Raw genomic sequence first — 15,616 nt, forward strand, 5'->3', positions numbered from 1 at the left:
TGACTTCCCTATTGTAGAGCTCCTTAATTCCATTATTGACTTGCTTGGAACACGTGGAGCCAAGCTGTCACACTCTCGTATTTAGTAACCGTTATCGTGCGACTTGGCAGAAATTTCGCATCAAAGACAAAACTCTGAACAACACGGTGTCGCATCCTGGTATTCGTCATGAGAAATATGTGAACCAGCTGGCACATCAAACGCCACGTGTGTTTGGCATGCTTGTCGTTTTGTGCTGTGTTGTCCGTCTGCACGTCGGTATCCCGTGGAATGAAGAACAGTTGAACAGGATAATCCAAATTTTCTCAAGACGGACAAAACGCGTTCAAATAACACTTGTGAAGAGGATTTCTATCCGGTTTCCTACTTTAGTCTTGGTCGGCCCAATAGCATTAACTTAGACCAACTACCATAACTAACAAAGTAACTAACAAACAACCATATCTATGACTCTGAAACAAGAATGGTCATTCGTCCCCACTTTGATAACCCATCGAGGTTTATTGTCGGTGGAGTGGATTAGTTTTTTTTCTTGGGGTTTCAATTTCTTTTTCCAACTTTGACCAGGTTAAGTGGTTCCGCATGCATGCATGAGTGGATCGTAATATCGTATTCATCATAATATTCCATGATCAATTACTAAAGAAGGATTATATAAGTTTCCACTACAACACACTTTTTTGCCTGGATGTAATACTCTGGGTAGTGTGTTGTAGTATAGCATTATATCTACTTTAGTTGTATCTCAAAAAAAAAAAAATTACTAAAGAAGGATTAGCTTTAGGGGACAAGAAAATTAATGTTAAAGTAGCGAGAGTGTCGAATCATATGGATATGCCTTGGCTTGAGGGGAAGCGAAAGCGAAAGCTTATCAAAAAATATATGTTTTTTTATATAAATATTGTTCACATATCTCTTAATGAGAGAAAGGAATGCAAAACTGAGAGAAACATCCTTCAAAAATCTAATAACTTCAAGTATACATAAATTCCATTAGGTAAAATTATAGGGCTTTCTGGCTTCCCAAGCCCATAGTTTTAAGTGGATCTTAGCCCATGGGCTTTTTACTCACATCAACCACAAACCCACGAACACTCTTAATTACCCTGATATATAAGTTGCGGAGGATCAACAGATTGTAGAGTCACAGCTTGAACATCACACTCAAAAATTTTGGATTCACATAACTCAATTGAGTGACATATATGCAAAAGTACAAGGGACTTTTGGAGGCCGGTACACCAGATTATACTTAATTGTAAAAAAGTGCAGTCACTAAAACATCCTTTTAAAAAAGTACACTGGGATCATCTTTTACCAAAATAACCTCAAATTTGATTTTCTCTCTCCACGAATTGTGATACAATAGTGATACTTTTAAATAGAAGATCCAATTTAGTGTTCAATTTATATCTTTTGCTTATAAAATGATGATATAAATGTTAGAATGTAAATTTGATTGCATTACATGTCTTTCTAGTTCAATTATGTCATTTTAGTGGATTTTTGGTGTTGGTGATACTATAGTGATACATCTCTGCAGCTGTAAATGTTTTTCCAAAACGAGCAAGAGATGTACAAACCAAGAAAAGAAAACCAAGAAAGGAAAAGTGATTAGGAAGAAGAAGTATGCATATTGGTTCAATTACATCATTTTAATGAATTTTTGGTGTTGGTGATACTATAGTGATACATCTCTGCACTTGTAAATGTTTTTCCAAAACGAATAAAAGAGGTAACCAAGAAAAGAAAATCAAGAAAGGAAAAGTAATTAGGAAGATGAAGTATGCATACTAGTTTCATTGTATCATGTTAGTGATTTTTTGGTGTTGGTGATACTATAGTGATACTATAGTGATACATCTCTGCAAAAAACGAATCAGAGTTCAGATCTGCAAAAAAACAAAGCACAGCCCAGATTGAATAACGAAGCATCGTCCAGATCTGTCAAAAACAAGGCAGAGCAACTCGACGCAGTCCAGATTGAGCAACGACGAAGAAGGCGATGAAGAGAGGAGAAACTCGACCAAAAACGGAGAAGAAGGCAACGAAGAACAAATTCAGATCGAGAACAAGAAGAAGAAGAAGAAGAAGAAGAAGAAGAGAAAGAAGGAGATAACTTTTAGTAGAGAAGAAGGAGAGAGAGGAAGTTGGATAGTTGGAGGGAGAAGAAGAAGAAGAAGAAGAAGGAGGAGGGTATTGTAGGTATAAACTAAAAAATATCTTAAGTCAGATGACCAAATTACCCTTAAATTGTATTTTTTTACAATTTTAAAAATGTTCATGACCTTTTTACAATTAAGTTGTCTAAAGTGCTCTTATTGCTAATTGTCCGAAAGTACAATCATTCTCACACAACCAAAGTGTTTTATGGGCTTAAGAACAGTCATCCAAGAAGAAGAAAATTATGCGGGCTTATGGCCCAAAACATGTAATATCGATTTGTAGTGTTTAGGCTGGATTATCTAACGAAATCTCTTAATTTAACATATTTGTTAACTTCCTAGCTCTATTTTTTACAATTTAAAAAAAAAATTAAAATTTTATTTATTGTTCGCTGAGGATGCATAAATGTGGGCCAAACATAAATGATCTTAATCTCTGAAACCAAAACCAGCTCGACTTGAACTTGGGCCTAGTACTTCAAAAAGGAGACTAGTCCAGATATGAACTCCGGCCCACTAGCACAAAAAGGGCACGAGACGTCAGTAACTCGTGAGCCGTGACCCATATATACATATTTGGGCTCACTGTTCTACAATTGAAAAACCCAAAAGGCCCACGACAACAGTGAAAAAGAAAGAGATGATGATGCATGTGTGTCCACCTCATCATCCATATCAGAAACTTCCTTTTTCACGTGCCATATAGGCATCCACAAAAAACAACATAAAAGAACAAAGACAGCAAGAACAACATCAATAATATTTAATGTAACTAAATTAATTAGAGATAATATTTAATTAGAGATAATGTTGGGTTGGTTAGTCTTTCTAAGCACATGGTGAACATGGTGTGCTAAGGACCAATTACGATCTATGATCAAGCCTTGTATCATCAATTAATTCATCATTTTATCGCACGTGCTACAGCGGTCCAATTGGCTGCCAAGCATATGTCAAATGGGTCACACCATATGGTGGTTACAACTATCACTGACTTGGGTGCTACGCTACTTTTGCAATATCGAATAGAGGAAGAACATGTCAAAATTTGCAATCCACGTTCTATTGACATAACCCACTTGTGTGGAAGTTCAAACACTTCTCTCGTAAAAAACTTGTTTTTTTCTCTGGGCTTAAGTATTACGGGAACGGTTCAGGAGAACAAATCTATGTTGTACGAGACTCAGAACAGACAATATTTGTTGATGTGTTTAGACTTTGATTTCTAACACAAATATTTGTAGATTGGAATTTAATTTTGATTGAACTTTAACACCAGCATCAGATAATTAAGCCACAGAGGTACATTATTAAGGTTTGGAATCGAATCAGTATTCATCGGCTAGAATTCATTCTTATTTCTTAACCAACTCAATTGCCTACTGATCGAGCCCCGACTAGCTTATATTGCTTTTTTTTATTGTAGAAATGCATCGGAAGAATTCGTAAGAAAAATCTAGGGCTTATACAGTGCATGCACCTGTTTACTTACAGGGGTTATACCGTTCATGTACTTATGCTTACATTTATTAATTAATGACATTGCAAGAAATTGAATGGATTATGGATGCCGTGTTTCCTTCTTAGCCACACAGTCACGATTTATTTAACATATATATACTCGCACATAATATTGATCAATATGGAGATACATATGCATGAATTAATGCCTCTTTGTCTCTAAGACTGTCTCGCCGATTCTCATTAGTACATGTACTTAAAACCAGACATGTCAGAACATGATTGCTTGATAAAATCCTTAAAATTATATAACATTCGTCATTCTCTAGGGAAATGTGCACTTGGTTCACGAATGTCAGAAAAAGGAAAATCTACGTTAATCCCCCAAACATGATTTAAGTATCTAATAAGTCTCCGCTGTTCACACAATTGAGTATATATCTATACATCTAAGAATTCATTTCTTATCGTTGTTCTCGCTAGGGTTTTCTGTTTGGAAACATGGGCTGCTAACCACTATTCATGAACTTGTGCAGATTATATATAAATAGATATTTGTGGAAAATGGCTTAGCCCATGTTTATTGATCAGCTGGAATGACGAGAAGTATGTATATATATATATATATATGTAAGGACCCCCATAAACTTAAATTATATATGCATTGAATTTGGAAAGGGAAGAAGAGAATAATCCAGAGTGTTTTGATGAGTTGGTGGTGGTGATGGTTGTGGCTTGTAGAGGGAGTTGGGGTGTGGTGGTGGAGGTGGTGAAGAAGAATCATGTGAGTGCATGTGGATTGAGTTGTGAGAACATGCACTAAAAGCTTATATAACAAATTAAGACCAACACTAACACTTGGCAATTCCTCGTTCACTTATATTTCTCCCCCATTCCTTTGGGAGCTTTAGTGTCCTTCTATGAAGTTGTGTCTAGTGGGTCCCAATCTTTGTATTATATATATTTTGAATTATCCATCCTCAATTCCTCATCGGCTACCAACCCATTAATACCCCTCAAACAACACCCATATTATATAAACCCTAACTAGCTACCTCAAATTGTTACCAAAACATCTTATTTTTCAAGCCTCAATAGCTTTTGAATCAACAATTATGGGAATTAGTTCCACAAATCCTCTTCTTGTGTCCCTTAACTTGAAGGGTACAAGTGTTGATGGAAACAACAAGGAGATTACATGCAAGGCTTTGGAAGCACAAGCAAGGAGAAGGTGGCAAGTGAGGATCATGACCAGAAAGATGAGGCCTAGGACTAGGAGAAGCATCTTGATGAAGAGAAGGGCATGTCCAGACGGAGCGAGATGGCCCAGGCGGAACGGTGTCGAAAAAAGGGTCAGAACCTTGAAGAAGCTAATACCAAATAGTAGTGATCAATCCAATGGTTTGGATGGGCTATTCAGAGAGACAGCTGATTACATATTGTCTCTCCAAATGAGAGTGAAAGTCATGCAGATTTTGGTCAAGGCATTGAGCACTACAGGTTCTGATGATCAGTGATCGACTCATGGTCATCTAGCTCTTCTCTCTTATTGTGTAAATTGAGATTGATGATATAATTCTTTCCATTTGTGATTCATAATTTCTATTTTTTATTTTTATTTATTTATTGTGATGATGATGATTCTTCATACCAAGATCGATCGATCGATCATATGAAGGACCGTAGGAGATTGTTTTTATTACCACTCCAGATGTGCTCATGATGATATGTCTAGCTAGGCTTAACAACTCATCATTTCTTTTGCGTGAAATATTAGTGACTTTGAGAATTGCTGAATTCACTAGCAGTTTCTTTGTTAGTTTTGTCTACGTTGATTTAATTATTTACTCATTAATTAATTATTTTCTTTTATCTGGTCATAATTTGATATAACTCGGTGATAACGTAGCCAGTTATCTCACCGGACTTAGGTTGCTAAAGAATCTCGCCGAAGATCAAGAGTTCGATTATAAATTGGCACAATTATTTTCAAATGGTTTGTATTTTTGTTCTCTACCACATAGCGGGCTCTATAAAGCCTTGTGGTTTTCAGTGATTAGGGCCTGGGTGGGATTCATGGGCTGGGGAAAAAATGGGCCGAGATTAAGCAACACTCATCCAAACCACGCCCAACTAGGGTTGGTTGGCCCATCGGATTGTGATCACAAATGAATTGGTTATTTGGACAGTTGGACTGACCCGAACATGTTAGTCCAGATGTTCTTGGACTGGGGGACTATATGGGCCACGACTTAGATCCAATATGGGCTGCCCTTCGGCCCTTTTACTGTTGCAGGGCTAGTGGCACTACACCGACAAATAACGCACGAGTTGGCAAGGAACCGGCTAGTAAACATATGGTGGGTCCAGGAGACAGTCTTGGCCCAAAAAAAGATTTGTCGGCAGAGCAAAACTCAAATCATAGTGTCAATGGTGTCGACAACATCGTTAAATTTATCTTCTTCATGATCAGTAATTCGATCAGTATTGCAATAAAGTGCAACTTGGCACTCCTTTTCTATTTATTACCAATATCAAAACTTTTTTTTAATCGAAAACGACACTATACAAACTTGTCTTTGAAACATCATATATGAGCATAAACTCGAACTATCAGATATGCTCGCACATAAGTTTTTCACTTGACTACAAGTAAGTTGGATCAAATCTCAACACATGTCACAATGATATTGATCAAATGCTGATGGAACTCAAGGCCTCCAAGTGTTTACCAATATCAACAACCCAATTAACCAAGTATATGAACATTTATTTTGGCTCTTGTACGACGATAAATGTAATGATGATGAAATGGACAGTGCAGGCCTTTATGGCGTTATGTGAAATTGAAGTGTAGGGAATGGAAATGGACACAGACAAATTGGAGAGTACTTTGGTCTTTAAAACTTCCTCTATCTGGGATGTAATAGAGGCAGTTGCAGGCACCAACCAATCAATTTTTGGTCCGCACCAACTTATTTATAACAAATATGACAATTGCATTCGAGCAAGCAATGTGGGCTTGCATTGATATTTTGGGGGTACATGATTCATCAAAGTATGGGCTCATCATGTCTTTTTCACCTTCCTTGTTCAAATCCAGTTCAGGAAGCAAGGTAGGGGGTGCTTTTCTTGTCATTTATTTATTTCATTTATAACAGGAAAATAAAGCATGCCTGTATATGGTTGCCTAGACAATATCCAATTAAGTGGTATATAAGTAAAGTCTTAGCATCTTTCACATAAGTGTCGCGTTTTTTAAATCTAATAACCAAAATGAATGGTCGACGACGGTCCATGAATAACAAATCCGTCGCCTAGCGCGGACAATATACTTAATATATTTGGGCCTAAATTTCCAACACCAATCGAGAACTTGTCAGATACTGCTAGTATATATAGGTTAGCCGTTTAAACCATTAGTACTGCTATTATATATTGAAGAGAATGTCCATGCATACACACATACATGCACTATATTTTTTGCCTACTCTACACATTCACATGCACTATATTTTTTGCCTACTCTACACATTCACATGTACAAAGTGGCCACACACTAACAGAGAGGGTTGAATACATCAATACACACATACATGCACTATATTTCTTGCCTAATGCCTCTACTCAGCACATTCACATCTACAAAGTGGCTCTTGCACTGTGAAGACCCCCCTGGGCCCCCACGCATAATCCAAGGCCCAACCCTCACACCCACGAATGGGCCGGGCTGTGGCCAAGGCTCTCATGGGCAGGGATAGGGGGAAGAGAAGCCCATCCCATGAAAACCTTGGTTATAGTGGGAGGAAGGCTCTCCCACTTATATACTACACTGGCATGCCCACATCTTCCGATGTGGGATCATGACAATACCCTCCCCTTCTAAAGACCAACGTCCACGTTGGTCAGGCACCATGGCCGACCCCTCCGGCAGTACAGTCGGGCCGCAGCCACACACCATACCAGTTTTTCATGGGCTCTGGTGGTCAATACCCCGTGGGTCGAGCACCATGGCTGGCCACTCCGCAGACGCGGCCCCAAGGTCGGGGCACTGGACTCTCAACGAGAGCACCAAATGTGAAGACCCCCCTGGGCCCCCACGCATAATCCAAGGCCCAACCCTCACACCCACGAATGGGCCGGGCTGTGGCCAAGGCAGGGATAGGGGGAAGAGAAGCCCATCCCATGAAAACCTTGGTTATAGTGGGAGGAAGGCTCTCCCACTTATATACTACACTGGCATGCCCACATCTTCCGATGTGGGATCATGACATGCACACACAAACTTATATATTTTCCACCATTGAATGTCGATAATATATATTCAATATCTAATGGGGGTGACTAGAAAGGATTGGATTTTAGAGTTTAGACTGGGGTCACCATTTTTCTTTTTCTTTGACCAACTCACATGGGACATGGCTCACGCCTCACGAGACCAACCTAACATATATACATATATGATACAGGTGTCATATTGGTCAATGGTCATACTCAGCAGTCAACTCTCTCGTGTTGACTTACCCATGTGCGCATTCAAACTTTTAATCCTAGTAATACAAATATGAGGTCAATATTATTGACCATGATTTGCCTCAAAAGTGTGAAACGCATTAGTCACGAATTGGATATATATCGGACCTCGAGCTAGGTTTACTTAGTCAACGTTCGAGAAGGACTCTTTAGCTAGTGAGAATTGAATTGTGTGAAGTTGGCCAAGAGGGTTTTGTTTATATATATATATATATATCATGAACAGGATTACAGGATAAGTTCACGGCTTGAAGTAGGTGAGGATGCAAATAAAAGTGAAGGTTAGGTAGGTTAAGAGACATTAATTATGAGAGAAAATAAAATATGAAATCACGAGCAAACCCCTAACCCTAAAGGAATTATTAGCTTGTGAATTGTGATCCTCCAATAATAGAGGTTGTAAGGAACAACTTTATGCATGGAGTCATGGAGATTTTCTTTTTTTTTTTGATAAGGGGATTAGTTTTATTTATATATATGTATTTATATTTGTTTCTAATAGTCTCGAACCAGTTAAAAATAACCGCATATCATGATATTTAATTTCTTAAAACTATATAATGAATCTAATTTTGACCCATGGATGCAAAATCAAGCTTTCTTATAGAGACAAGATTGTTTTCTGAAATAAATACGTGTATTTCGATGAGAATCGAAAGTGCACAACACCTTAACGAGATTGAAATGTCGCGTAAGAACGTTGTTCTGCATTCACATAACCCAATAAAAATAACATCCAAAAAAGGATAAAAACTTGAGTTTTTATACTACTAAAGTAGTCTAAATTGAAGCCGTATAGTCAATAGAAACGTTTGTAAAAACTTTGACCAAGTTGCTTACAGAAGCATATTAAATACTCCAGATAATGCCCAAAAACGGCCGATTAGGAGCGGAGACTGGCGACTCTCAGTCAATGTCTTGGGCTTTGTGTCCAAAAACGGCCGATAAGGAGCGGAGACTGGCGACTCTCAGTCATTGTCTTGGGCTTTGTGTCCAAAACAAATGCTTTCACAACAAAACAAAAACAAAAAACCTTTAATATCTTTTATTTTAGATGAATTTATTTGTCTTTTTTTGAGCTCCTAAAACGTATCCAAGAAGATACACTAGTCAAACAGTTGCATCTTATCTATATTTATACATTTTTTATTTGTCGTTTTGTATGGTGTCCTTTCTTTCTTGGGTATTCTGTCTCATTGTAATTTAATTGGTTTATTTCTGGCTCTAAAAACAATTTAATATTTTCAAAAAAGGTTCCACCACTAACGCCTATGAATTTGTTTATAGAAGAAGGTTATATATATAAAATCTTGAGAGAGCGTGTGTTAGAAGCAACCCATTAGTATATTCTCAAAACGCGTAAAATCCCTGCATTCTCTCTCCAATTAGTGTCACCCCGTTATCCAGATATCAAGATTGGCTGATTAATAATTTAATATTGATAAATAATATATAGTGATGGTTGCTTTGAAGTTTGAACTGGTATATTATTCAATAGAAGTTTGATAATTTTTCTTTCACATAGATTACTTACGTTATGGCTTCTTAATTGAGGAAATTTTTGGGATCAAATTGTATAGAATTTGGAGGTCCCGAGTTATTAATTCCGACTAGAAACAATATCATCGTGATCACGTGCTGAACTTTGACACAACTTATTATGTCATCAGTTGCGAAACATTTTTGCGCGTGAATCTAATGGTCTGAAATTTAAATCCATATCGAATGTTCAAATACCAAATAACAAACTTGTATTGTGTCCTTATCAATCTAAAATAGTGTTTTGTTTCATTAACTCTCTTTTGCCAAATTGCCAATGGCATCTAAATTAAATAAATTCTATTTGATATCAATTTGTAAACAGTTGGGTTAGGTGTAATTACGCTCAAGGTTCGATTCCAACGGATAACATATCTTCAAACGGTATTTCTTCACAGCGCTTCAATCCAATCAGGTCTGACTCATAGTGGAGATGTAGCTTGACATTTGGATTTGACATAGGGATCACAAAGTGGTGGTTGCGCTGGAGATTTTCCAGGTTATAAAAAAAAAAATTGTAGCGAAAGTTGATCAATTGAAAAATCAGGAGTCCCTCTCATACGGTGCCAGATTGCCTGAACTCGCAGAACAATCAAGGGGCATGTGTGCTATGATGTTACGCAAACACACGATTGATCGTGCGATCCACTGTGTGTGTGGTGACGGCGGCTTCAAGTGGGTCCCACGAGACATGAAAAGAGCACGTGTGCGTTAAAGAGAGGGCAGAGCATCAACAGTCTCTTTTAGGTATCGATGTGTGTCGACATAGCGACCGTCGGCCGCGTATCGTGACTGTGGTTTTGGTTCCATTATGATAAGCTTAACGCGGATTACGCTAATATTTCATTTTGGATTCTTCTTCACAAATTTTTTTTCTTTAATTTGTGTCTCAATCTCTCTCTCTCTCTTCATTATTATAAGAAATCACATGGATAATATATATGAGATGGAGGATTAATTGCTCGATGTCTAGGGATATTATCTCTATACTTTGATTCAGTCTGATGGATATCATGTGGTTTGCTTCTCATCACATCTATCATTGTGTGGAGGATAATATATTTTATAAGGACAAATCCACCCCTAATACAATAACAAGATATTTTCATAGCTACAAATCTCTTCTCACAACTCTCTTCCATTACATACAATTATGTGTGGAGAGAGGTTAATTCTATAGCTCATATTCTTGCAAAACAGGGGGCTCTAAGGAGTGACATGTTCGTAGCTTGGTTAGATTGATCGCTTTGGTGTTTTAGGGCTCTGTTATACTTGGTTGTATTGCTTTTGTGCCATGCTTACCAATAAAATCAATCATTCTATCAAAAAAAAGAGAACATATTTTCATAGCTTAAGTGAGTTGGAGTTTGATCTATGAGTTTCGGTCTGTAGTAATTGTTTAAAGAGGAACAAAGACATGCGGACTTGATGTATCTACAAAAATCGAATAATCTAAAGCGGATAATATTGTTGGCTTGTATGGGGGTGGGTTAAGAAGGAACAAAGTCGTGCGGAGATCGATGTTTTCACAAAAATCGAACAACTTAAAGGGAACAATATTGTTAATTTGTATGAGGGTGTGGATTTGCACAGGAGAAAATATAAAAAGTTTGAAATTCGCATCTAAAAGTATCGTGGCGCCGGATCTAGAAAATATTAGTGCACACCAGCTTTTATAAATGTGAGAAACCAAATAATTTTGAAAAGGTCGTGGTGGATTGAGATAAAGCTAGGTATCGACTCCCATGTCATGCTCATTAATTCGGTCGATGCACGTGCATAAACTTTTTCCATAATCCATACACACCTTCTCACCGAAAGAAATGTGCAATATGATTATTATTCATCCTTTTTTCCCCTTTTCTTTTTTCTCCTTGGATTTTCAATTTGATGCAAAATAAAAGGAAGGAAAAGAAAGGGCAAAATTAAACTTTTCGTCCCTCAACTATACCTCAGGTTTCAGTTTCGTCCCTAAACTATTTTTTTTACCTATTTCATCCTTCAACTATGAATAAATACCCCGTCTGTCCTCAAAGTTATTCCGGCAACCCAAAAATCTGATTTGGCATACAAGTTGGTATTATTTGTACATGTTGGCATCTTATGTCAGATGCCACCTAGGCAAGGGAATACACGTGTGTCAAAGCTCAAAAAAATAAAGAATATTAAATTCTTAAAAATCCCCATTTGCACGAGCTGTATACGTCAAAGCTCAAAAAAATAAAGAATACTAAATCCCTAAATCTCCATTTGCACGAGCCGTATGCGAACACCTCTGCATCTTCTTCCTCTTTGTACCAAACCAGTTCTTCTTTGCGACCCAAGTGGGCAGCCATCAAATGAAGACTTATATTTGAGGCCCAATAATGATGCAGCCTTTAGTGACGCAAAATATGAATCAGACTCGCTTCGAAGTTATGATGGTTCTACAAAAGAAGAGGATGAAGGGGTCCCAAGAGAAGTCAATCCTTTGTTCAAGTCAGTGAAGCACATGGACAAATTCAAGTGGCATCCGGGAATTAGATTTCCATCCAGAGATATCTTTAAGGATGCAGTCGCGACGTATGGAGGGTCGTCCTCAGGTTCTATAGCAGGCTTTGGTTCGCAGGGGTCCGTAAACAAATGATGAAGATGATGAATGACATGGAAGCTGTTTGTTAGGACTTGCTTTCTTTTATTTTATATTATGTTTTATGTTTGTTTGAGTTATGGATGTAATATTTGTAGCAATTGCCAAACAGTAGGGACAAAACAATCACTTTTAACAAAGTTCAAGGACAAATAGTAGACTAATCTAGTAGTTCAGGGACATATCGTTCATAGTGGGCATAGTTGGACACATCAGATTTTTCCGATTTGCCACTTAGGTGCCACGATGGAATTTTCCTTCGTCTTTCTCACTTTGATGATAGACGGGGTACTTATTCATTGTTGAGGGATGAAATAGGTAAAAAAAATAGTTTAGGGACAAAACTGAAACCTGAAGTATAGTTGAGGGACGAAAAGTTTAATTTTCCCGAAAAGAAAGAAATAAAATTAAAGGGATCCGTCTCTAACAAAGCATGCGATTGTTTGTTTATTGTCCCATTTCACACAATTGATTGCACACTCTTTTTCAAGCACATCAATAACTTTCTTAGGAGGAGCTTTTCATGAGATACGTTGGAATCAGTTTCTTATGCGATTGTTCCTCCAAATATACCTAGCTTTATGTTAATGTTTAAATGTTAGACATATAAATATGAGAGATCCAATTCTCCATACTTATTTAACTTAAAATTAGTTGAAAAATATTAGGTGATATGATTTATAAGAAAAGCCCTAGAACCTCTCTTATATAATAAGCATTTTTTTTGTTGGGTATAAGTATCATAGGCGACGGTTTACAAGAACAAAGTCGTATAAATTCGATGTATTCATTTTGAATCGATAAATCTAAAATGGACAATATTATTGATGGGAGACGGGTGAGATTTCTGAAATACTTGTAGAAATAACAAAATGAAACACATATTAAATTAAACAAAAAAAGGAGGATAAAAAGTGGTAGTGAAGAATATATTTAGAGGATTAATTTTTTATCGAACGTAGTTCACATGCACACGAGCGAGGCTTACGTGCTCTCTTTTCACGCCGTAAGAATCTCACGTGCAACAACCCTTTTCACATTGTTATCTAACAACCGGTTAAACTGGTCAACCGGTCAAAATACCAGTATGAAAGCGTCGACCATCTTGTCGGAGTAGTGTATGCTCATGCATTGAATTGCCACCGGAACTGTAATGAGTCCGTACACAATATTGACTTACAATTGTCGGTTAATCCCCTCTCTTTTTAAGTGTCCATTTGAATGCTCACATCGATCTCACTCTTTGCTTCCATTCCCAAAACCCCCCCCCCCCTTTTCTCTCTAGACAATAGTTGTAGATATGGAGATGAAACAAGCGATGAAGATTGGGGGTACAGTTGGATCCTCTTTTTCATTTCTTGATCAAGTTCATCAAGGTGGTTACTTGCAGAGTGTGTTTGATATGTGTGAAGGAGGAGAGAAAGGGGGCTCATTAGGGTTTATGGAGCTTTTGGGTATGCAAGACATTGAACCTTCTTCTTTGTTTGATATGATTCAAGTGCCTTGTATTCCACAGGAAGCTCTCTCTCCTCCTCCTCCCCTTCCAAATCCAACTACTGTTGCAGCAAAGATGGAGTATTATTCCTCATCAGAAATCTTGAATCCTCCTGCAACACCCAACTCTTCATCGATCTCATCGGCATCAAGTGAGGCCTTGAACGAGGAACAAACTAAGCCTGCAGTTGATGAGGAAGATGGGCAACAAAAGACCAAGAAACAGTAAGTGCTTTTGTCTCGTACTCTTGTTTGGGTGAACTATTTGATTTCTTGTTTAATTTGAGTTTTAGGGAGAAAAAAAAGACTGGCATAGATTGTGATGCTGAAATTACGAGATTTTTCATGTTGTCCGGAGTTTATGAACCCAGTTGTACGGTGGATAACTGGGTGATTCCACGTTACAAAAAAAAAAATAGTGATGCTGGGGAACAATGGGTCCATTCCTGTCTATGTACTCCCTACGTTGATTACGGTTTTGGTGATAATTCATTGAAAGATAAAAATGGGTATTATTAATTTGTTATGTTTGTGAATATGAGGATTTAATGGTTTTGTGGGTGTATAGGTTGAAGGCAAAGAAGGCTAATCAGAAGAGACAGAGAGAACCCAGATTCGCATTCATGACTAAGAGCGAGGTTGATCATCTAGAAGATGGCTACAGATGGAGAAAGTACGGCCAAAAAGCTGTTAAAAACAGCTCCTTTCCCAGGTATTAACTTGGATAATTGGGATACCGACTATTGAGATCTTATCATTTTTCGCTCCTCTAACCCATTTTGGTCCCCATCTCTCTATTATGTGTTTTAAAATTCAATCATATTTTAGTCCGAATCTTGATGGGTTTTGTTTGAATTTGTTAATTATAGGAGTTACTATCGTTGCACCACTGCCTCCTGCAATGTGAAGAAGAGAGTGGAGAGAGCATTCAATGACCCAACCATTGTTGTAACCACCTATGAAGGACAACACACTCATCCAAGTCCAGTCATGTCTCGTCCAAATCTTGTCACAAATACACCGGACTCGGTCATAGCCGCCACTACTACTAACTTTTCTATGCCAATGCAGAGTGCTCAACAACCCTATGTGAATGGCTTGTCTAGTACTAATCCTTTGAGTTTTGGTTCAACAAGTGCGGCTGGGTTTCTTCAAGAGAGACGCTTTTGCACCCAAGGGGCTTCTCTGCTGCTAAAAGATTATGGACTTCTTCAAGACATTGTTCCATCTCATATGTTGAAGGAAGAGTAGATGAGAGTAGATGAGAGATTAGAGAACAGGACCAATATCACTGACTTTGTCAATGGTTGTGTAAATGAGAACCCACCCATCGTTGTAATCTAGTAATTTCTTTGCTGACAGGTTAATTATTATTTCTTTTTCTTTGTTTCTTTTTCACTTTTACTAGTTTAAAAATTAGAAGAGGCTGAGGTAAGCCCTTTATGATATATACAAATCCTTATGGAAAATCACTGTAGTAATGGGCTTTTGATTTTGATTCAACGTAGAAGGACTCGTTACCGAGTCTGCTTTTCGATATCTTTCTACCTTTTATGGTTTTGGATTTGTGATTTTAATTTCCCCATAGTTTCATTAGTTTGTCCTATTTGTTTGTCTATAATATAGTAGAAGGAATGTGCATTGATTTCATTAATTGAGATTCCATTCAAGATATGAGGGCTTGGCCTCTAGGGTTTCCTCTATAGAACAATTAATACCCTAGGCCTAGGGCATTTCTTACTTTCAAGCCCATATTCGCCATTTCCTTAGTTTGGAGATTGTGTCCAAGGTGAGA

General features: G+C 37.7%; 2 protein-coding genes across 2 annotated transcripts; both read left to right on the plus strand.

The window, feature by feature from the left end:
• The first annotated feature begins 4,711 nt into the window (after positions 1-4,711).
• Positions 4,712-5,375, plus strand: LOC119999392 (transcription factor UPBEAT1). Its single transcript, XM_038846919.1, has one exon. It carries the CDS (start codon positions 4,742-4,744, stop codon positions 5,141-5,143), a length of 402 nt encoding a protein of 133 aa, XP_038702847.1. The 5' UTR covers positions 4,712-4,741; the 3' UTR covers positions 5,144-5,375.
• An 8,200-nt stretch (positions 5,376-13,575) lies between these two features.
• Positions 13,576-15,356, plus strand: LOC120001143 (WRKY transcription factor 23). The gene is made up of 3 exons (XM_038849413.1): positions 13,576-14,046; positions 14,390-14,533; positions 14,691-15,356. The coding sequence occupies exons 1-3, from the start codon at positions 13,628-13,630 to the stop codon at positions 15,070-15,072; spliced, it is 945 nt and encodes a 314-aa protein (XP_038705341.1). The 5' UTR covers positions 13,576-13,627; the 3' UTR covers positions 15,073-15,356.
• Positions 15,357-15,616: the final 260 nt, after the last annotated feature.

The sequence above is a fragment of the Tripterygium wilfordii genome, chromosome 6, assembly GCF_013401445.1.
Source record: "Tripterygium wilfordii isolate XIE 37 chromosome 6, ASM1340144v1, whole genome shotgun sequence".
Lineage (NCBI taxonomy): Eukaryota > Viridiplantae > Streptophyta > Magnoliopsida > Celastrales > Celastraceae > Tripterygium > Tripterygium wilfordii.